Source organism: Rhinolophus hipposideros (genome assembly GCF_964194185.1).
Source record: "Rhinolophus hipposideros genome assembly, chromosome: 20".
Taxonomy (NCBI): Eukaryota; Metazoa; Chordata; class Mammalia; order Chiroptera; family Rhinolophidae; genus Rhinolophus; species Rhinolophus hipposideros.
In genome coordinates, this window is record NC_138066.1 from 6,874,283 (window position 1) to 6,897,462 (window position 23,180).

Consider the following 23,180-nt stretch of genomic DNA (forward strand, 5'->3'; position numbering starts at 1 on the left):
TTCCATACTCTGAGGATGCCTCTCCTTTCTCTGCCAGGAATAAGAACTGTAAAATCCAACTGTAGATGAAATCCAAGAACACTCTAGTGGCTAGTTCTTCAAATCACAGAAAGCTTCTAAGTTACTGCTGTTCTGCTATGGTTGAAGACACATATTTCTGCTCTGTATCTTTAAGCATTTCAACCTACTTTCAATGATCAAGCTGGTCAATTCTTTTATTTAATTATTTTTTATTTTCAGTTACAGTTGACATTCAGTATTATTTTATATTCCTTTCAGGTGTGCAGCATGGTGATTAGACATTTATATAATTTATGCAGTGATTCCTCCAATTACTCTAGGACCCACCTGGCACTGTACATAATTGTTGCAACATTATTGACTATATTCTCTATGCTGTACTTTACATCCCATGACTGTTTTGTTAACTACCAATCTGTACTTCTTAATCCCTTCCGCCCCCCCGCTCCCCCCTGCAGTTCCTCAACCCCCTCCTCTCTGGCAACCACCAGTTTGTTCTCTGTATCTCTGAGTCTGTTTTGTTTATTCATTTATTTTGTTCTTTAGATTCCACATATAAATGAGATCATATGGTATTTTTCTTTCTCAGTCTGACTTATTTCACTCAGTATAATATTCTCTAGGTCCATCCATGTTGTCACAAATGGTAAGATTTCATTCTTTTTGACGGCAGAGTAGTACTCCATTTACGTATGTATCACCTCTTCTTTATCCACTCATGTATTGAAGGTCACTTGGGTTGTTTCCATATCTTGGCTATTGTAAAAAGTGCTTCAGTGAACATAGGTGTGCATATATCTTTTCGAATTAGTGTTTTGAATTTCTTTGGATAAATACCCAGAAGTGGAATTGCTCGGTCATAAGGTAGTTCTATTTTTAATTTTTTGAGGACCCTCCATACTGTTTTCCATAGTGGCTGCACCAATTTGTAATCCCACCACCAGTGCGTAAGGGTTCCCTTTTCTCCACATCCTCGCCAACACTTGTTGTTTGTTGATTTATTGATTATAGCCCTTCTGACAGGTGTGAGATGATATTTCATTGTGGTTTTAATTTGCATTTTTTTGATGATTAGTGACATTGAGCATCTTTTCATGTCTACTGGCCATGTGTGTGTCCCTTTTGGAGCAATGTGTATTCAAGTCCTCTGCTCATTTGTTAATTGGATTGTTTGGGTGTTTTTGGCATTGAGTTGTATGAGTCTTTTATAAATTGTGGATATTAACCCCTTATCAGATGTATCACTGGTGAACATCTTCTCCCACTCAGTAGGCTCTCTTTCGATTTTATTGGTGGTTTCCTTTGCTGTGCAAAACTTTTTAGATTGATGTAGTCCCATTTGTTTATTTTTTCTTTTGTTTCCCTTAGTTTTTGGCAATTCTTAATAACACTATGGGGACCCAAAATGCCCACCTCTTATAAATAGAGCTTCCAATGACAAAAAAGGCCTATACCAGGGTCCTACTGCTGAAAAACAACTTACAACATATCTTGTAACACATATTTTCATTGGCCTCACCTGAATTTTTTCCCCAGGAAGAGTCACTGAGGTAGATTTCAACTACTCTTAAAACTAGGGAGATGACACTGTAGTTAGTAGGCTTATTTGGCTAGCTTTTACAGGATTTTAAAATATTTTATAATTCTTTCATATGCTGCTTTGACTTGAATATAAGGCCAAGTATTGGATTTCGTTTAAAAACATAAAATATTACAAACACAGTTCAGTTTATCTGCAAAGACTCTGAGGTGAAGGAAATGGATTGGGAAATGGTGAAATGCCACTTCTAGTTAAATGAGCCCAGATAGTAGACGCCCTCTGATTTCTTAGCTGCTCAAGTTCATCCCAACATCTTGGCCTCCATATGGCAGTTGAGCTTCACAAAATGAGGTGTATGCTCTGAGAGTGTGTGTGTGTGTGTGTGTGTGTGTGTGTGTGTGTGTGTGTCTTCTGTTTGTTGGGTCAAACCAAATAAATTATTCAGAAATGCTTCTCTATCCCCTAATGCCTCTTCAATTATGATCTTTTGGTGAATGCCCTAGGGCAGAAAGATACATTTTCAGAGATACATTTAAAATTTATAGATCTTTCTTTTTCATGAGTAAGATAAGTTTCGTCAGCACTTATAGTTTGCTAACATCTTTGGTTTTAGAAATATTTCAACAACCATAAAACAGTAGCTTTGGGACATGAAGGTAATGAGCAAAGGAATTTAAAGTTGGTCCATTATTATCGCCTGCTTTAGTTTTAACCGATAGGAGTGACACAGGCATTTGATTGTCCCTATTTACTTTAAGCTCTTTGGGGGCAGGGATTACTTCTGCTATTTCTTGGTATCCACTTTCACACGTTCAGTAAGCACAGTACCTGCCACATCATATATGCTTACTGAAGGAATGAGGCTGAGACTTGGTGTGGCATCTCCTGTTCCAGGCCAATGACCAACGAGTCATGAAAGACCCAATTAAAGACATGAGGGAGGTAATATAGGCCTGAAGGCTCTGCAGCTGTTCTCCTGGATTTGATTTTAAAGATCTGCCTTAGCTAATGAAAGCACATGGATAAGCTCTCATGGAGAGTCGCTTAGAGCAGTAGATTATACTGTTTTATCACGATTATGTAGAAAACTTCAGGTGAAGGTCACCTTGAGAGAAAACTGGTACATTGGATGGATCTTGCTGAGGTCATTCATGATGAAGTAGAGCAGAGAGGCTCGGGCAGCTGCGGGTCGGTAGTGCTCTCGGGCCTCGTTGATTTTCACTTCAGTCACCTTGGCTTCCTGGACCTGTTAGAAAAATAAACAAACAGTGGTCCGTTGTTCAAACCAACCAGGGCTTCCTGAGAATAGCTTGGCTTCTCTGTATAAGGACATACATGTCTATGTGTGGAGTGGGGTATATTGGGATGGGGACAGTGGCAGGAAGGTTAAAAGCTCTTGTGGTATTCCTTCAGAGAGCTTGAGTGACAAAGGATTTGATACACTCCTAGACTTTCACAAGGGTTAGAGTGTCAACTCTTCCAGTTGGCAAATGTGGGCCATCTAAGCCTCTAAGCTCCATTTCTAACAAGAAACATTTCATAGAAATACAAACATACATATTACTTGAAAATAAACCAGAATTCCAGAAAGTGTGAATCCAGTAAGAGGAGTATAATCTGTTTTATTTGTTTGTTGATTTTGTTCTTTAGATTAAATATATGGAACTATAGTCAATAATATGGTAATAACTATGTATGGTGCCATGTGGGTACTAAACTTATCGGGGGGATCACTTCGTAAATTATATAAATGCCTAATCACTATGATGTGCACATGAAACTAATACAAAATAACAGTGAATGTCAACTAAAATTGAAAAAAAAGAAGCATAATCTACTTTTCTATTTTCTTAATTTTCATGAAAAAGTTAACATGCTAACTCACAAAGAAAATCTCTTTCAACGTAATATTCTATTTTTAGCAAATTGCTGATCAGATGTAAAAATAGGAAAAGAGACCTATGCATCAGAAAGGGGGCTTCTTTAAGAACATACCATTAAATACAAACCTTAATATGATCTGCCTTCTGCTCCAGAATAGAGTGAAACTACTGATAATTCGTAAGGGTCTCACAGGAAAAAAACAATGATCCCTATTGAAGATGAGCTTGTAATAAACAAAACTTCAGGAGGAAGTGTTACCACAGGGGTCAATTAGATGACTCTTCCCCACACAAAAAATTCCTAGGATTAGCATCCTAAGAGCTGAAGATGAGTGAACAATCTAAAACTCACAAGTAACTACTTATGTTTAAAAATAGTAGAGATAAAATGAAGTAAAAGGTAAAAAATAGGTAAAAAGGTTTAAAAAAAGGTAAAGTAAGAGGTAAAAATAAAATCAGGACATTGTAAAAAAAGAACAGGCATTATCTAAAGAGACTAACTAGAACTTATAAAAACACATTTATATAAATGAAAAACTCAGTACAAATGGACTCAGTTAAAAAATACACTAGAGTTGAAAAGAAAACAAGCACACTAGAAGACAGATCTGAAGAAATTGTTACAATAGCATCTCAGAGAGAAATAAAGATGGAAAATATATAAAAGAGATGATGAGACTTGGCAGTCTTGGCAGATAGAATGAGAAGATTCAAAATATGTCTAACAGAAATAAGCGGAGAGTAGAGAAAATGAGGGAGGGGTAGTGTTTGAAACTACAATAATTCAGACTTTTCCAAAGTGATGAAAGACCAGAGCTCTTTCTTTGAAGAAGCAGTTGAGGTCAAAGAAAGTTTACTCCTCACAGGCCCTTGAAGAAATAATTATTTACTTCAATTAGAAGAAAATTGAACTAACATGGAGAAATGAAATACAAGAATTTCTTAAATATATAGCTAATCTAAATAACGAAGACCTAAAAAATCACAACCAGTTTGGAAATAGTTGATAAAATCAAGGTTGAACTAAAATATTAAAGAACAGTAACAGAAAATGGGAGTAAATGACCAAAGTATTCTAAAATCCTTACATTGTTTTGGAAGAGGCCAGATATATTGTTCAATATCTATTGTTAAGTCACATATAAAATGAAATATATTTTTTTATATGTGAATGAAACAATTAAGGTTGATCAATAAAATAAGAGTGAATAACTTTAAAATCAGCCAAGGATAAAAGAGGAGGATAAAGAAAAATCAAGAAAGGAGAAAAAGTTTTATGTGAGTACACACAAACAAAAGGCATGGTTAATAGAAAACACAAATTGAGACAGTCGAAAGAAATTTAATAAAAATTAAGATAGTAGAAAGACATTTAACTATATCAGTAATGTTAATAAATGTAAGTTGGTTACATTCAGTAGTTAAAAGACAAAGATTCTCAGAAGGGAGCAGAAATGAACAAAAATCACATAATTGCTCAGACTGGTGTTATCTCAGATCCATACTCTTCAAACTCACCTGGGTCCTTAATGCTGTTCATTAATTTGTGTGTGTCTAGGCAACTTTCATTTCCATTTCCTGCAACAACTATTTTAAATCTTCACTCTTCTCCCCAAGCCCTCTACCTCACCATCATTCCCTCTCTCTCAGCAAATGAACTTGACTAATGCTTTCACAGATTACATAGGGACCATAAGAAAAGGATTTCCTTAATTTCCGTTCCTTTAAATTCCTGTCCCCCAATTCCAGTTGTCCACAGGGACCCATGAACCATTTCTACACTCCTTTTGGATCTTTATCCCCTATCACATTGAAACTAACTCTCCATCTTTCTAAAGATAAGCTCTTGCAAGGTAATGGATAATTAATAGAATTAGTAGGAGTGATCAGAATGTAAGGTATAAAAATGTCAAATCACTATATTGTACATCTGAAACTAATGTAACAAACATAATATTGTATACCAAGTACACTTAAATAAAAAAAATAAAGATAACTCTTCATTGGTGACTGGAATTATATTTTTCCTGACTTTCTGACGTACCCCACTGTATTAATCATTCCTTCTCATTCCTGTAAATTCAACTCTTCACAACTGCTCCTTTTCCTTTATAACCCATGCATCCTCCCATCCCCAGCTAAGATCTTAACATGCTCATTCCCTCCCATCTTAGGGGATAAGGCAAGGATTTCACGTACTCCTTAAGTTACAATTCTTTTTCTCTTTACCATTTCATAGTTTGGCTTCTTTAAAGAGTTGTCTATACTCACTTCCCCTTTCTCAACTCCCATTTAGTCTCAATCTAATATGGTGTTCGAATACAAGCTTCTGCTTCTACTACTTCCCTGAAACCATTCTACTCAAGTTCATTAATAACTCCTTTTTGCAAAATTCAGTGGACACATCTCAGCCATATCTTACCTGAGTTCTCAGCATCATTCAACACCATTGACATCCCTTCTCTTGAAATGCTTTTTTCACAATACCTTATTTATCTACTTTTCCTCTCACCTCTCTGCTCGATTCCATTCTTCTTATCTTCTTTACTTCTCTTAAAGTGTCTTAGTAACCCTCAATGCTCTACTCCCCGTCTTATCATTGCACACATATCTCCTAGGTGACTTCATCCACTCCTACAGTTTCAATGATCAACTACTTGTTGATGACTCTGAGCACTCTTATCACCAGCCCAAAATCTTATATCCAAAAACCCATGAGATGTTCCCTATTGGTACCAGTACCTTTCTAGATGCTTATTCCCAGAGCCTGAGACATTTCCTTTAGCCACATACAACCATATGAAATCAATTAACAAGTTTTTCAATTCCACCTCCTGAAATTTGCACATAGCTCTTGAATTGTCCCACTTCTTTGTACCACTACTGCCAGCCTTAATTCAGGATACCATCACTCTAATCTGAATTACTGCATATCCTACTACTTTCTCTGCTTCCTGTGTTCCGAAGCTCCCCACCAGATTATAGCTGGAGTGATCTTTCTAAAGCACAGATCTAATCATGTCACTCTCTTCTCTAAAAAGAAAAAATAAACCTCAACAACTCTTGTATGATCCCCAACTCTCTTCTAAAGCCCAAACTTCTTAGCATGGTCTACAAAGCCCTTTGCAATGGAAACACAGCCTACCATCCATGCCTCATCTCCAGTGACTACTTCCATCCTCTCTACAATCTCTCGATGTTCCAGTTACACAGAAGGGAAACATCCCTCTCCCTCTCAACCCACATGATTGAGTGCCTTTCCTCTGTCTGTTCACAGCTTCCTCTGCTTCCTCTACCACCGCCCTCATCACAGCTTTGCAGTTGTCTAGTTACTTGTCTGTCTCCTCCAGCGGACCAGGTCCTGGAAGCCTGGGATTCTGGCAAGGTCACTGTTATACCCCCAACTTTTGTCATGGAATTTGGAATATAGCAGCCTCCAAATGAGTATTCATTGGATGAATGAATAAGAAAGAAGACAAAAGGAAAAGAAGCAGCAAGAGAAAAAAAGGCATTTTGAAACACTTGGCACACAGCAGGCACTCAATAAATGTTCACTGACTTTAAAGAGGGGGCTAAAGAAAGAAGGGGTGAGGAGGGAGGAAGAAAAATCAACACGGTCAATTCCATCTCTGATCTACCCCTCCTATGTGAGTTGGGTTCTGTTCCGCCATCTCTTCTGCCCTAAGCAGTGGAACTTCTATAATTATTTTACAAACTTTGCATACTCCTCTCTAGAGATATGGAGACCGCAGAGAAACAGCAGTAAACCTGCTGGTCACACAACAGCCACAGAGACAATGCGAGGCTGGACCTTCCTCCTTTCAGTCTCTCACCCCGACCTCAGTGGTCTGTTATCTCAGAGTGGGTATGAGCTGGTTTATTTGCCCTGCCCATCATTACTTTTCATTTTTCCTACCTCGTCCCTACCTGAAACAGAGTCTTTTACATATTTGGAGAAATCCCAATAATCTGACAATAAGTATATTCCCTCGATGGTGTAGTGTTCCTGGACGCTGTTACGGGCACACTTATCCTGCTCAGAGCCAGTATCTTAATTACCTCTTCTATACAAGAGCAGGGCTGACAATGAGAAAGGGCCTGTGTAGGTTCGGCAGCCTGTTGGGAAATGGGGATGGGTTTGTCCCCAGCAAGTCATGAGTTATAGTCCCCACAAGGGAAAAGACTTCCAAATGTTGTGAAATAAAGAAAGCAAGCTATCTACTAAATTGTTTCGCAGGATGATACTGTTTTTGAGAGCTGAATTTCCTGGGAAATCACTGGAGCTCTCTCATTAAAATCAGACTTGTGAGATTTTCGCAGGCTGGGGTTTTCTCAGGGTGCAGTCATGCCTGAACCAGCCAACTCTTAGCTCTAGGGCAACTCCACAAACTCACTGAGGAATTAAGTTTGAGCTGCCATTCCATTGCATAGAATGGGAGGCCATGCACAGACTTAAGCGCTCATCAAACGAGTTGTCAAAAGCATTTGCCAGAAGGTGGGAACTCCATGATGCAGGAGGTGAGGTAGTCATTTCAGGAGTCCTGCTCAGCTTTGTTTTTCTAGAAGAAACTTGGGGAGATGGAAAAGCCATCTGCTACTTTGACTTATTTTTTTCCTAAAAGTCAGACTCAGGCAGGGAGGAGGGCCTCTGCCCCCCAGCCTGGGCTGCCAGAGCAGTTTTTACCTTTTCTTCCACTTCTGCAGCAGTCTGCTTGGTGATCTCAAGGTTCTCTACCAAGGCCGTCTCTCCCAGGAAGTTCCCGGAGGCTGAGGAGAGGCGAGACAGCAGGTTGTCTTCCAAGGTTTTGAGGGTGATTTTGAACCCATTCTGCTGCTTCGTGAGATCTGACTGCAAATATCAAGAAAGGGGAGTCATGTATAGAAGTCCAGAGCATCTTACTCTTGGAATACGTTGGAAGAAATAAATGCTTATGGGGCCAGAGTCCCTTCCCTCCGAGATAGGAAACTGGAGGCCAAATAGAGTGCTTGAGACCCTAAGCAAACAAGAGAAGCGGATGAGTTGAATCCCAACCACACCCTTTCCTAGTCATGTGACCTCAGGCAAGGTTACCCTCCGCTGGGTTAACTGGGTTAACTCCCAGTCCTACTTCTAGAAGTGCTGGGCACTGCTTCCCACAATGATGATGCCCAGTCTGTGTACAAAATGGAACCTATTTTTGTGAATAGCTAGAGGGTAGGGTCAAGTTTTAGTTCTCCAGAGGGTCTTCTCTCTCACTGTTTTACTGCCCTCAGATGAACAGCTCTCCTATGAATTCGTTTTTGTTTTTTTGGGGGGCAGATATCATCAGAAAATTCCACTGTTTAGACAAGTTCATTGCTGGGGCTCTCCTTAAGGCCGGCGTGGGGGGCTGGTGTCCACACAGACCTTTCTGATGGCTGGATTCCATATCCTAAAGCACTGATCACTCTCTTTATGGGACGGGGGGCTTAACTTCAGGCAGCTGTAGTTTCTTTGCCCTTGCATGGCCTGGGATTATTGCTTTTGGGTCCATGAAAAGGACAGTCTTCCTTGGAGGCTGACGCCAGGGACACCCTGACTTACAAACACCTTCCTCAATCAGGCCGTATGACCAGGATTCGCTGTTCTCTGCTGGGAACACTCTGGGCCAGAGGCTTTTACATTATTTAGGAATTAGCTCAAATGCCACCTCCTCACTGAATCTTTTGCCGAGGTCCCCAGTTTAAATTAGTCCCTGGCTCTCTAATATCATCCTGCTTTATTTTCTTCAAAATTCTTATCACCACCTGAAATGACATTTTTGTTTGTTTGTTTGTTTGTTACATTCTTATTTTCTCTGTTCCTCACTAGATTGTAAGCCGATGAGGGCAAGGCCATGGTTTTCCTTATTACCTGCTAAATCTCCAGCACCTGTGACCTTGCCTGTTACAGAGCTGGTGCTCCACAGGTACCTAATAAAGGAATGCTGGCAGGAAGCAGAGGCGCAGGGAGTCCTGAGGTTAGTTTCATGTGAACTATAATTTTGGACTTGTATGCTATAATCTAATCAGGTCTAAAGAGAGTAAAAAGGGGATACTACTTGCTATGGACTGAATTGTGCCCCTCCCCTTGCCCTTCAATTCATATGCTGAAGCCCTAACCCCTCCCCCCATGTGACTGTATCAGAGATGGGCCTTTAGGGAGGTGATTAAGGTTAAATGAGGTCCCTGGGGGGGGCCCTGGTCCGATGGGATCAGTGTGCTTACACACAGGGATACCAGAGAGCTTGCTCTCTCCTCTGCACACACAAAGAAGAGGTCTGAGTACATGGGGATACAGTGGCCATCTACTAGCAGGGAGGAAGGTCTCACCAGAAACTAAACTCGCTGCCCCCCTAGCTTGGCCTCCCAGCTTCCAGAAGTGTGAGAAAGTAAGTTTGTGTTGTTGAAGCCACCCAGTCTATGGTGTTTTGTTCCAGCACCCTGAGCTGACTAGGACACCATCCTAAGGTAGTTGAAGCTGGTTTGAACACCCTTGCAAAACTGAAGCCCACTTAGTTCTGACATAGGCATGTGAATATGTGTGACAAGAAGCCCTCATGGGCTGGCCCAAGCAAGCTCATAGCCCTGTGCCAGCCCCTGCTCTTGGCCATCAGTGTGGCTGTTGTTTCATGTCTTTTCTGCCTCTCTATCCTGTTTCTCAACTTGGTGTTCCAGGCGGCTGGATGGCGTTGGTGCCCCCACAAGGTCTGGCAGAGCGCCCGCCGCTCTGCTCCAAGACAAGGGCCTGTCCCCTCCTGAGTGGGGAGCACTGCCCGGTCTAGTGACAGAGTATCTTCATCCTCCCTTTCCAGGTGGACAGGGACGTACCTTCAGCTGCTCTAGGTCTGGCCTCTCCATGCTGACCACGGCGGCCAGCAGCTGGTCCTCCAGGCCGTCCCTGGTCACACTGAAGTTGATCAGGGTGGCCTGGGCCTGCAGCTCGGGCTGGTAGTGAGGATTGGCCAGCTTGGTGTGAAGGATGAGCCGGAACGTGGGATTGTATTCACACTCTTTGTCTCCGATTTTAATGAACCTGGAACATAAAGGCTCATGTGAAGGTGGGTGCCTTCCCATGAGCGTCAGTCAGGGCCAGAAACTAGATGTTTATTTTTTGCAAGAGCATAGTAAACATTATTGCCATATTCACATGGATTCCTTCTAAGCATGTCCAGAGTGCACCCTAGGATCCTTGCTTGCCCTAATGTGGGGAACAGGAGCGGAGGGTGACTGACTTTTTCCCATGGTCACCATGTCTGATCTTGCATGCACAAGTGTCCGGAGAGCCATTCACACATTATGAAACATTTCCAGCAAGTGGCAGTAAAGTGTTTATAGGAAGGGACACCTTTTAGTTTGTACAAAGTTGCCTCATAGGCTGGCAATAGCATTTATTTTTTTTCATGTTTGATGGAGAATGACTTGTATGAGTGAAAATGGTTAATTAAGGAAATGAGCACATCCTAAGGACATGGAAAGGCAACTTATGGCCTGGGCAGTGGGGGAGGCTCCTGAGTCAAGCTTCCTTTCATGATAACTATCATTCCCTCTCCTATGTGCCTGTTGCCCTTCTCTTCCCTCCCTTTTCCTCATCCTTCTGCCACATACCAATCACCTATTTGCACCCAAAGCAATAGGGGCTCATCACACTGGCAAAGAGCCAAGTTCTCAGAACTCAGAGGACTGGCTTGGATAAAATGCTCAAGTGTAAAAGTCACTTTCCTCCTAAAGTTCCTCCAAAATTAGCATACTATGGACACATAGAAAGAAGTGACGGAGAACCCTGATTGATGGAAGCAGTTATTGCAGAAAACTTCCTCTAGGACATGAGGGCAGCTAAATCATTCCTTTTCCGGAAGAAAAAAAGGTGTGCATGCTGTGGGGAGCTACTTGACACGAAGTGTGGAGAGGATGTTCTAAGAAGAGCAGATCTGTCCACAGCTCTACCTGGGGCTGTAAACCAGCTCTTCATAAAACATGGCCAGCACAGCTGGATCTTACCGTCCTTTTTTAATGACTTCTCTCCCCAGCAGGGGTCCCAGGACAGGATCAATGGACTCTTCCAGGTTTTCAATCAGCACCACATTTCCAGCTTCCAGGGCATGCTCTATGATTTGAAGGTACCTGGGGAGAAAGGCAGGCTGTATGAGCCTGTGGCAAGGAATGGATTCAGAGGAAACTTAACAAGAGGAACTATGGCCTCTGAAGCACAGCGATAAACTTGGACGGGGATGGTTTCAGTGGCCACATTTTTCTCTATTTAAAATGACATTTATATAATTTTATACAGTGATCTTAATGCAGTTTTAGAAATAGGAAAAATTACAAAATACAATAAAATATGAAAATCAACTGTAACCTTTCCATCTATCATTTATATTTTGGTGTTTACTATCTATGTTTGGATATATTATATTTTTAAATTTATTATCACTATTTCTATATTTTTATATTATATTATTTGTATATTTATTTATATTTGCATTTATATTGATTTATTATTGGACTTATAGAGCATATTTATTTTATAAGCTGGTTTTTTTGTACATAAAATTTATCATAAACATTTTCCCATGTCATTATTCTTTTATAACAATTTTTATATAACTGGGTATTAGATCATGTTGATACATCTTAATTTATTTACAATCAGTTACCAAAATCTAGGTTATTTAAAAATTTTCAATGTTATGTAGAATAAACATGTTAAAATCTTGATTTTCCCTAAATAGATTTATAAGTTTGATGTAATTCCAATTAAAATTTTAATAATAACTTCATAGACCTTGACCAAAATCTTAAAAGTTAAACTAAAAAAAAAAAATGAGGGTGAATAAAAAATGATAGTAAAAAGGAGGAGAAACTCATATAAGCTAATACTAAAATATTTTATATAACTTCAACAATACAGATATGTAGAAAGAAGTCTTAAAGGATATCATATGCTAAAAAGTTAGCGATGCTTTTCTATGAATAATGGATTATAGGAGTTTTAAAACATTTTTCTATGTGTTTTTTGGTAAACACTTTTATTATTACTATGATGATATATTACTTTTGTGATGAGAAATACCATAATACATATAACTAAATATAAAAATAATTAATTAAAGGCTGGTATAGTAATATATAAATAGAAAGGAATAAAGATTCTATTTAATAAGATAATTTAATGTGGAGTAAAATGTCATCTGTAATTAATTGGGAAAAGGATGGAGAATTTAATAAATGGTATTGGAAAATGACTAACCACTTGAAAGATGAAAATTAGGTCTGTACCTTATATGAGTACAGTACCCGAAAATATTTTTGAGGTGATTGGATTTCAATGTAAAAAGAAAACCCATAAAAAACTGAAAAACCTAGGCAAATATTTACATAAGGTCTGGAAAGAAAAACACTTTTCTGAGCATGATCTATAGAAGAAATGGGTGACAAGTCTGACCAAATTTAAAAAAATAAAATAGACTGTGTTTTATTTTATGTTTAGTTTGACATACACTGTAGTAGGTCAAACCCCATAAATAAAATTAAAAGGCAAATGACACTCAAATAAATGTCTATTCATATGATAAAGACTAAAGAGTCTTAACACATTCTATATATAATATTTTGATTCAAATAACAAAAACCATCTAAAAGAGAAGTAGTCAATGGATATGAACGCAGAATTCATTGCACAGATATTTATTGAGGGCCTACTACATGTCAGGCACTGTTTTTGGTTTATTAGGAACATAGTAATGAGCAAAAAGAACAAACACTTCTTTCTAAAATGTAGTTATTGTTCAGTTAGAAAAGAATACTTCAACCAAAGTTTCGGGAAAAGGCTAGGATTAGATTACTTGTGACTGATGATACAGATAAAAACGTATCATGTCACTTCTCATCAAAGTTTGCTCTAAGAAAGTATTCATTCTGGTACTCAATATTTGTTTTGTTTAACTATTTTTGTAACATTGCATGTTAGATTTAAACAACCATGGCTGAGGTGGACCTCTGGACAAGTATGTTTAAGACATATGACCAGAGCAGCAAACCTCTCTTCGGGCTATGTGTTAGAGTGGATAAAACTTGGGTTTCTAAGTGACGATCACCTTGGTTCAAACACTACCTCCATCCATGTAAAAAAAAAAAAAAGATTTTTAATTGTGGTAAAATATACATAACAGAAAATCTACCTTCTTAACCATTTTTCAGTGTAAAGTTCAGTGGCATTAAGCACCATGTTTCCCCAAAAATAAAACCTGGCTGGACCATAAGGTCTAATGTGTCTTTTGGAGAAAAAATTAATATAAGACCCTATCTTATATCATGTTATATTATATTAGACCTAGATATTATATTATATATTATATTATATTTATTATATTATATTATATTATATTATACCCAGTCTTGTTTTAATATAAGACTTATATTATATTAAAATAAGACCGGGTCTTATATTAATTTTTGCTCCAAAAGACGCATTAGAACTGAAGGTCCAGCTAAGTCTTATTTTTGGGGAAACACGGTACATTCACATTATTGTGCTACCATTACCACCACTTCTCTCTAGAGTTCTTTTCATCTTGCAAAACTGAAACCAGTATCCTTTAAATAATAATTCCTCATTTCCCTTACCCCATTCTCTGGAACCACCATTCTACTTTCTGTCTCTATGAATGTGACTACTCTAAGTACTTCATAGAAGTGGAATTTTGCAGTATTTGTCCTTTGGTGACTGGCTCATTTCACTTAGCACAAGGTCCTCAAGATTCATCCATGTGGTAGCATGTGTCATAATTCTATTCTTTTTTAAGGTTGAATAAATTCCACTGTATGTATACACCACGTTTTGTTTATCCATTCATTTGTTGAGGGACACTTGGATTGCTTCCACATTTTGGCTCTTGTAAATGATGAACATGGGTGCACAAATATCCATCACTTTTAAAACTGTGTACTCATGGGGAAATTACTTCTGTAAACCTCAATTTCCTCAAATGTGAAATGGTTACCAGTAACACTAACCTTCTATGTTGTGTGGATTAAAAAAACATTTGAAATAAAACTCCTAACACCAAGACCGGCACATCTCAAACCCCTAATTCATGATCCCTGACACACTCCCCCTCCCTCATGGCCCCATCCTATTTTTTTCATGTATCCTAATGCACAGAATATGAATTGAGTACCGAAACTACAGAGCTAAGTTGTACCAGAGTTCATGCAGCAATGCGGTGAGAGATACTGAGGCCTGGGCCTGTGAAGTGTGGTGGGTGCTGACAGATATTCTCTGCACGTCCCTTTGTGCAGTCACTCCCTCATCTTATATGTACAAAGCCGCATGGCAGGTACAAAGGGCTCTGAATTTTTCATAACTAACTCGACAGCATGCATCCAACTGCAAATGTCCAATTGTGCCTCAGGAGAAAGAGAGCTTAAGTTTGTTCAATGTGGCTCAGGGGCAGGGGTCGGAACCATGGGCAGGAAAGAGCTAAGGGAGGCAGTTTTGGGCTCAATGTGAGGAAGACGTAAAACACAGAGTTGTGTGACAATGGACTGTGATGTATGGGGGGGCAGGAAGTGTCAAAGGAGAGACGAAAGGAGGCATGCCAGGCACCGTACAGCAAGGACTCCTGAATGCGCCAGGAGGCTGGTACACGTGGTTTCTAACGAGAAAGACAAGCAGAGACTCAGTCCTCAAGCATCTTGCAACGAGGTGTATCCTAAAATGGGAGGAGGAACATGAGATACCTCCCGGAGGGACCAGGAGGGTAGAAACAATCCACTGGGGCTTAAGATCTGCTCGTAACAGTTTAGTTTTCTCTGCACAAACGGTAAAAGTGAGGCCTTTTGTGCTAAGCCACTTACCCCTTCTGACCAATCTGGGTGACCCGGAGGGCTTCGCCATATGTGTTCTTGATCCATTTGATGCCTTGCAGCTGAGGGTCAACAATGAGCGGCCAGCGCTCGCAGTTGGTGAGGATGGTGGCGTTCTCCACGGACACGCGGTCTGCAGGGAGGCCCTCGTTCTGCCAGGCGGCCACGTCGGCATCATCCGTCAGTATCCTCAGGGGATCCAGGGTGGGGGTGACTGGGATGGGAACCTGATGATGGAGAAATGTCACCCACTCTCAGAATGGAAGCATGCTTTCTCAGCTGGGGTGGGATACACAGCAGCTCACTACCGTGACACGCCTCCCTGAGAGCAAGATCAGAATCCCACTGACGATTGTTTTCCGGGCTGTGTAATTATTTCTGGAAGCAGGTTTTTGCAAGTCCTAAGAGTCTTTTTTTCTCTTCTGTGATGCACAACAGCAGACATTCAGCCTGTGTAACCCTTTTCTCTTCAGTATATTCACCTAAATCAGATTTCTACCGTAGATTATTTAGTTTTTAACCAATAGGCTCTTCTACACCCTCACCCATGTGGACAGGGCCACCTCTCCATGGCGTTTCTGTGTTTCTTGTGCATGCTTCAGGAGCCAGGCCCCACGTGTATGTGGCTTTCTCCTGCCTGCGCCAGCGTACACCAACCTCTCTCTCATCTACTTCACCACTTGCTGATGCAAAGAACTGGAGCTGTTTATCTGTCTGCCTGCCCAGAACACTCCACTCCCAGGCTGCTCGCATGACTTCTTCCTGCAAACTCCCCCACTGGGAAGCTGGTGAGCAAACCACCAGCCCCAAGTGTGTCTCTCATGGCCTGTTTCCCTTCCCGGCCCTGTGTGTGCACCAGACCCTTCCTTGTCTGTCTCTGCCGACCTCTCTCAGCTGGTGTCATTCTTGTACAAGTCAAACTTTTCACTGTAGACACACACTTTAAAAAAAAAAATTGAAGTAATATTTACGGTGTTGTGCAACCATCAGCTCTATCTAGTTCTGAAACATTTTCATCACCCCAAAAGGAAACGCATACCCATTAGTAGTCAATTTCCGTTCTCTCCTACCGCCAGCTCTTAGCAACCACTGTTCTGCTTTCCTTCCCTATGGATTTACCTATTCTGGATAGTCCACATAAATGGAATCATACAATATATGACCTTTTGTGTCTGGATACTTCCACTTAGCAGAATGTTTACAAGGTTCATCCATGTGCCCTTTAACCCCTGTCTCTCTGTTTCTCTGCACTCTGTCTTCCCAGTTACCTCAGGAAAATCTCTCCAAACCACCTCCTGTCCCTTTAATCACAACTATTAAGTTTACAAATGGCCAGTGCTATCCCACAAGCATCGAAAGGGAAACCTGCCCCTGAAGGTTCTTATCCTGGGATCAGAAATGTATTTATATAGAGTTGTTTTCCTTTGTAATCTTAGGCATTATATTTTATGCACTAAAACTATTATTGTGAGAAGGGATCCATAGATTTTTACCAGACTGCCAAAATGGTCCATGGCATAAAAAATGCATAAAAACCCCAAACAAAGCCAGAACGATCCTCACTACACCACTGAACTCCTTATCTTTGTCCACTCAGTTAGCGATCATCTTTTCAGCAGTTTCCTTTTCCACAAGTATTCAAGATAAATAAACACCAGCTTTATTTTTTGTTCATTTCCTGATACTGTCAGAGTTTTTAAACCACTGTTCAAAAAATTATCCGGTGAGATTTTATGAGCCAATGTGTGAAAGCAACCATTAGTCGACAACGTGGGTTTTGTGTTCAAAGGAGACATGTGCCGATGAATTTTGGAATAAAACCCTCACTTTGTGTGCTCTTACTATGGCTGCTGGTTATGAACCCAATCTCTTCCACTGGACAGTGAATTTCCTGCAGGCATTCTGGTCTGAATGTCTTTTGCAGCTCCTGCCTCGTGAAGTCGTAGGACACGCTGAATCAATCCTCAGTGAATATTTGTGGATTGAAGAATCTGAGTGATGTTGAAGTGTGTGTCAAAGTAACATGAGGTATTTTTCTGACTATGGGCTCCAGACACAAACCTGAACCCCCTTCAGTTAGGAACCAGCATTTTCCCGCTTCGTCATATCAGTGTAGAGAAAGGAGCTGGAAAAAAACTGGACTGACGTACGCTAAGAGAACAAGCTGGGTACACAGAGGACACAGGAGGAGATGAAGTTTTCAGAAGAGGGTCTGTTTGTGGACCACAGACACACACCGTGCAGCTTTGGGGCCCCGGAACAAGGTACATCGCAGAATCTGGGAAAGGGGCCATGTGCCTCTGCTGCTACTCTCAAGTCTGGTTCAAGAGCAGTGAGTTTGGAGGGAAACACAGGGTGGTCTTGGTGCTGCTCAGGCTTCATCATTTGGAGGCACGCCAGGATGCAGCCTGCTTGGCAGTGGGCAAGACTTCCCATGGAGAGCCCCATAGGAAGAGCGATGCTGTCCTCAGGTGGCCCAGAGGGTGGGGGACAGTAAGGGGGGGCAGAGTGGAAGAACATGGGTGCACATGTGTCACTCCTGGACCCCAGAGGTCATTAGGGGATGCTCGGCGGGTGGGGAGAAAGTATGCGCGAAGGGACTAGAAGACTTGGGTTACTGCTGTCGTGTGAACTCACTGGGACCCACGGGCTGGGTACCCACGGGCTGTGGGCAGGAGAAATTCTGGCTGTACGTACTTTCAGCTGGCTCAGGTAGGGTCTCCAGGTTCCGTCCATGAGGTTCTGCCGGTATTTCTTTGTAAAGAAGCCGAGGTACGAAATGAAGGCCGTAATAAGTAAAATGTCTCCACATAACTTCCTTTCCTGTTGTTTGAAGTTCTGCACAGCTTCTGCCCACCTCACGTTTTCAGAAGCAAGCCCTCCCACCTAGCATGTCAAAGACCAGAGAGAAACCTTATTATACAGCAGGCTGCAGAGAGCCATGGAGTCCGTCTCGGAAAGCACAGAGTATACGTTTCATAGCAGAAGACGCGGGACATCACTTATGTGCCCTTCTGGTCACTGGGGATCTGTACTGGCTGCAGCACACATTTCTATAAATAAACACCTGTGCTGGGCTATCCAGGTGGGCTGTGGAGAGATGACAGGTTTTGAACGCAGGCTTCTAGGCTCGGCCCTTTATAGATGTGGAGATGAATACCACCCACCGTGAAAGGATTAAATGTGACTGTGGATGTTAGTCACTTAGCACAGTACCCTGTACGCAAGACCTGTTAGAAAATTATGCACTCTCCCGTCACCTCTCCAAATGCTGGGATATGAAAATAAATAAAAGCAATTTCACGTGCTATAAATAACTCACAGTGGGTGGGGAGACAGACATGGTAATTAAGACACAGGGTTGGAGGTACTGAAACATGGGTGTGTACCAAGGAGCAAGACTGCAGAACACATCCTCATTCTGCCCGACCCGCTTTGGTACGCCACACCATTCTGGGGGCACCCTTCTCTGGGGAGCACACACATTCTTTCTACAGAGAACTGTTAGGTGTATGGTGGAAGTTAGCTTCTGTGTTATGATTTATCCTGTTTTCTTCCTTGAAAGACAGCAGCGTAGAATGCCAGAGCTGGTGGAGATCTTAGGGATTGGCCAACCCAACTATCCCCACATCCATGTTTAGATTACACAGATGAAGACCAAAAAGGTGAAGTATCTTGCCAGAACCTCTAGGTCCGTGCATCCGGACTCGTGGAGCAGAGTACCCCACTGCCTCCCATGAGCACTAACTCAGAAAATGCTCCAGCCGGGCTGTGAAGCCTTTGCTAAGTTCTGGAAACTAAACGGAACTGAACAGAAGACAGGCCAGCTAAGTGGCCGGGACCACTTCTTGCACGTTTGCAGAGGAGCTGTCTCTAAAACAAACTGTTCCGCTAAACCGATCATCTCAAAGCTGTGCAGCAGCTGGCTGGACAGATAACTGCGCAGACACATGCCTGTGGCATATCCTCTCTTCACTAAAGCACAGCTCAGCTCAGGGATTGGTGTGACTCTACAAAATCTGGCTTTGTGATATGAATAACTGTGGCTGGAATAAATGTTAGAAGGTATGGGTTCCACCTCCCTTCATCGCTGATGAAGGTGCTGTAAGGGCTCTTTGACTGAAGAGAAATCACATGCAGCAGATACCGCTTTGCAAGATCTCAGCTGACTTATGATGAGGCATAAGCATGGGGGGTTCAATAAGGCTATGCATTCTTTGAGGCTCCTCTCACCAAGACTTGATGTCTGCGACTACTTTGACCAACAGAACACACTGGAAGTGGCCTCATACTGGCTTTCGGTCCCAGGCCTTAAGAGACTGGAACCTTCCACTTCCTGTCTCTTGGATCACTTGCTCTGGAAACCCTGAGTCACCTTGTAAGATGTTTGACGACCCTGCTGGAGAGACCTGAGACTACACTGAGAGGGAGAGGGTCCCAGCAGAGCCCACTCTTGAAGCCATCACTGACAAGGTGCGCGTGAAGGATGTTGTTTTGGACCCTTCAAACCAGCGCAGCCACCTGCTGAATAAAGCCATGTGGCCCTGTGGGCACCACACCGAGCAGAATGACCCGTGAGATGAACCTTGCCCAAATTCCTGACCCAAACACTCGTGCGATTTAATGAATTTTGTTAAATCTCTACATTTTGGAGTAATTTGATATGCAACAACAGAACATTACACAAGCACCCTGTTCCGACCCTCAGATTTATTTTTTCAGGGAGGCCAGAGGCCGTTTGTGTGTGTGTGTGTGTGTGTGTGTGTGTGTACTTGAATATAGGTAAGGTCATGTTCAGAAATGCTCAGGGTCAATAAGTCGCATGCTTTTCTACTTCTATCTCAGTTCCTAAGCCTGGCCACACCCTTGTTATCAAACATTACATGAGTAACATCTTCAGACTTTATCAAATGCTGGCTCGTCCTTTAACTCTTCTTCTGGTCGCTATACATACATGTCAGCATGTCCCATCTGGCATGGGCTGCCTGATGAGCCAGGGTTCCCATCCTCCCAACCATCTCTGCAGGAAAACTGTGACCAGACCAGGGGGCACACTGACACTTTTCTCAGGAATCAGTCCCAGCATCCCAGCCCATTTTAATATTCCACCCCCACCCCAGTCAAAGCAGTGCTGAGTTGTGCTCAACAATTTGGCACCTCTGCAGCACTTGACAAGTTCTGCTAATATCATTAAAGCTCGATGGCTTTGGAGGCTCACACTCACCAGGCGATTTGCAAGGGCGATGGTGCCTGCTGTCACTTCAGCTTCTTGCTGACATTTGAGTTTGTCTGCCGTGGCTTTCTCAAACTTGGCTGTGAGTTTGGCCAGGTTTTCATTAAGGTGCTGTTCAGAAAGGAACACGAGGTCTGTCAGTAATTCCAGCCCAGTCACCTCAGTGCTGCTGAGACAGGATTCATGTGTAAGCAGTTTGTAAGGAAGCCCCCGTGGGTGTAGGAAGGGGCCGGGGAGGGCAGAACAGGGCAGAGAAGGAAGGCAGATTAGGGGCGATCTCAGGCAGAGTCCCAGTGAGGACTTCAGCCAGGTCCCGCGGGGAGAGGGTGCAGAAGTCCAGGGCAGTCCTGACCCAAGGAGAGAGCTGAGGTTCCCTATTGCTTCAGCACCTCAGCCATTGCTTCAGGGCCAGGAGGCGTGACAGACATGGAGGGAGGGTGCATACATTCTGTTCTTCCTTGTGTTCAGGAAAAACGGGTTCCAGTAGCCTGCCAAAAAGGTGCAGGTGCTGCCAGTAGAAACAACAGCACATCAAAGGCTGGAGGGCCTGAAAATGGTCAGAAAGATACCAGGGAGGCTTTAGAGGGACACTGACAGTGGCTGCGGAGGCAGGTCTGCAGTTTGGGACTGGTCTGTCTGCAACCCAAGTCCTCCCCGTGCTTTAAGGTCTAAGGAGCACAAGATCACTTTTACTTAACCTCGTCTATTCTCTTCCATTATCCCAAAGTATAGGAACATTTTTTTAAAAGACATGGTTTCAAATTCTTTCTAAATTGATTAAGAACTTAGAACGGAAGCACGCGGCTTTTGTTGCCCCCAGATGACATATCTGCATGCACAAAGACACACGGACACACGGCAGATGCCTCCCAATGCATCTTATGTCTATGCAGTAACCCGGGTTCCGGCTGCTCTGTTGGCCGTGACCAAGTCACAAGAGAAATGAATTAAGGGCCAGACAGTTTGAAAAGCAGGTGGCAAGGCATCTAATTAATGATGGTAGACTGGCCACACTCATGTATTTCCTCTTCTTCCCAAGATTTGTCTAAAATGACTGTGAAGCAATTTGAAAAGCATAAGCTCACAATACCAAGCAAATGTTGAGGGCCATTGGAGGGTGAGGGATTCTAATAGATTTATGGATGACCTCACTGACAGAGGAGTGGAAACAGCCAGAGCAGGGCAGAGGCAGCTGCAACCTAGAGTTGGCCTCAGTTCACCAAAGAGGAAGCTGATCAGCCCTGCAGAGCCCCATGTACCCGGGGGGGACTTGGAACTGTCAGGTGTGAGCAGGGAATGCTGAAAATAGGAGGGTTAATTGGAAGCCTATTAATCCCCACCCCACATCTCCATTTCCATGCCCAGCACGCAGTGCCACCAGGCATCTATGTCACCAGGCAGGAGAGTCAGTAGTGGCAGAGAAACGACAACACGTTCTGGTATTTAGGATGTATCTAGAATAACACATCTGATCTTGAAAGCAAATTCTGCCAGTGAACCAGCTCTGCCCTTGCCTGCACAGCTATAATCAGTGTTTGATCACTATTCTTTTAAACATGAAAGGACAAGAAGAGATTTGATAAAAAGTCTAGGTTAAGGTAAACAAGAAGGAAAAAATGACCTGGGGAAAAGAGATAACTTCACTCATAAAAACAACAACAAAGCATAAAACCCTTTATAATTAGTTTCTTGTAGAGATTCATGATGTTTCATTCATAAAACATGAAGAGGATGATAGTAAAATGAATAGAGAACAAAAAACTATGTGGAAATTATCATTATTGTTAATGTAAAAAATAATAAATTCAAGGGATGGGTTAAAAGATGAATTTGAGGAAATCTAGAAAACATAAGAAAACAAAGTGTCAAAAAGATTACAGAAAATAGAAGACCCATCAGAAGGTCTAACATCTAACCCATACATGTTCCAGAAAATGAAATTAAAAAGGAGACAGAAGGGAGATTACCGAAAACATAACACAAAGTAATTTTTTAGAGCTGAAGAAAAGTCTCTATGTGCCAAGTACAATGAATGAAAACAGGATGGCGGCTAAGCATATCAATGTAAAGTTTCAGACACCAAGGGAAAAAAAAAATTGAACGGCTTTCAAAAAGATAAATATAGTGCCTCCACAAAGGAATGGGACCCTGACTGTTCATCAGACCTCACTAGATTAGAGGATAAACAAAACATTCAGTGTTCTAAGGGGGAAAAAACAGCAATTAGAATTCAATACTCAGCAAAATTGTCAGTTTAGTTGACAAATAAAGACATTTTCAGACTGGAACTATTCAGAAAATTTACTTCTTACTTAAAATTTCTTAAGAATGAGCAAAACAGGAGAAGACATCAAGAAAGGAGAAGACCTAGGGTCCCAAAGTCATTGGAACCAACCCAAGAAAGCAGTGATATATGTTAACACTGATTAGAGCTGTGAATCAAGGATAAGGGAGAAACGTCTTGGGGGCAAAGGGTGACTTGATAGAATGAACGCTGGATTAGACGCAGTCAACTATAATTAAAATATACAGTACAGCATAGGAATGTACAGTACAGCATAGGGAATACAGTCAATGGTATTTTAATAGCTATGTATGGTGTCAGATGGGTAGTAGACTTGTTGGGGGGTATCACTTG

The 23,180-nt window shown here is 41.8% G+C and overlaps 1 protein-coding gene across 4 annotated transcripts in view; it reads right to left on the minus strand.

Moving 5' to 3' along the window:
• DNAH9 (dynein axonemal heavy chain 9) overlaps window positions 1-23,180 on the minus strand; it is a 319,243-nt gene that overhangs the window by 53,345 nt on the left and 242,718 nt on the right. For 3 of the 4 annotated variants that reach the window (XM_081027600.1, XM_081027597.1, XM_081027599.1), the window contains 7 exons: window positions 20,534-20,653; window positions 18,007-18,195; window positions 15,301-15,536; window positions 11,443-11,565; window positions 10,273-10,477; window positions 8,129-8,293; window positions 2,667-2,807 (listed from right to left, as the gene is read on the minus strand). In XM_081027600.1, coding sequence (XP_080883726.1) covers window positions 2,667-2,807; window positions 8,129-8,293; window positions 10,273-10,477; window positions 11,443-11,565; window positions 15,301-15,536; window positions 18,007-18,195; window positions 20,534-20,653 — 1,179 coding nt within the window. The remainder of the gene's footprint in view (window positions 1-2,666; window positions 2,808-8,128; window positions 8,294-10,272; window positions 10,478-11,442; window positions 11,566-15,300; window positions 15,537-18,006; window positions 18,196-20,533; window positions 20,654-23,180) is intronic. The other variant, XM_081027598.1, reaches the window with a different exon arrangement.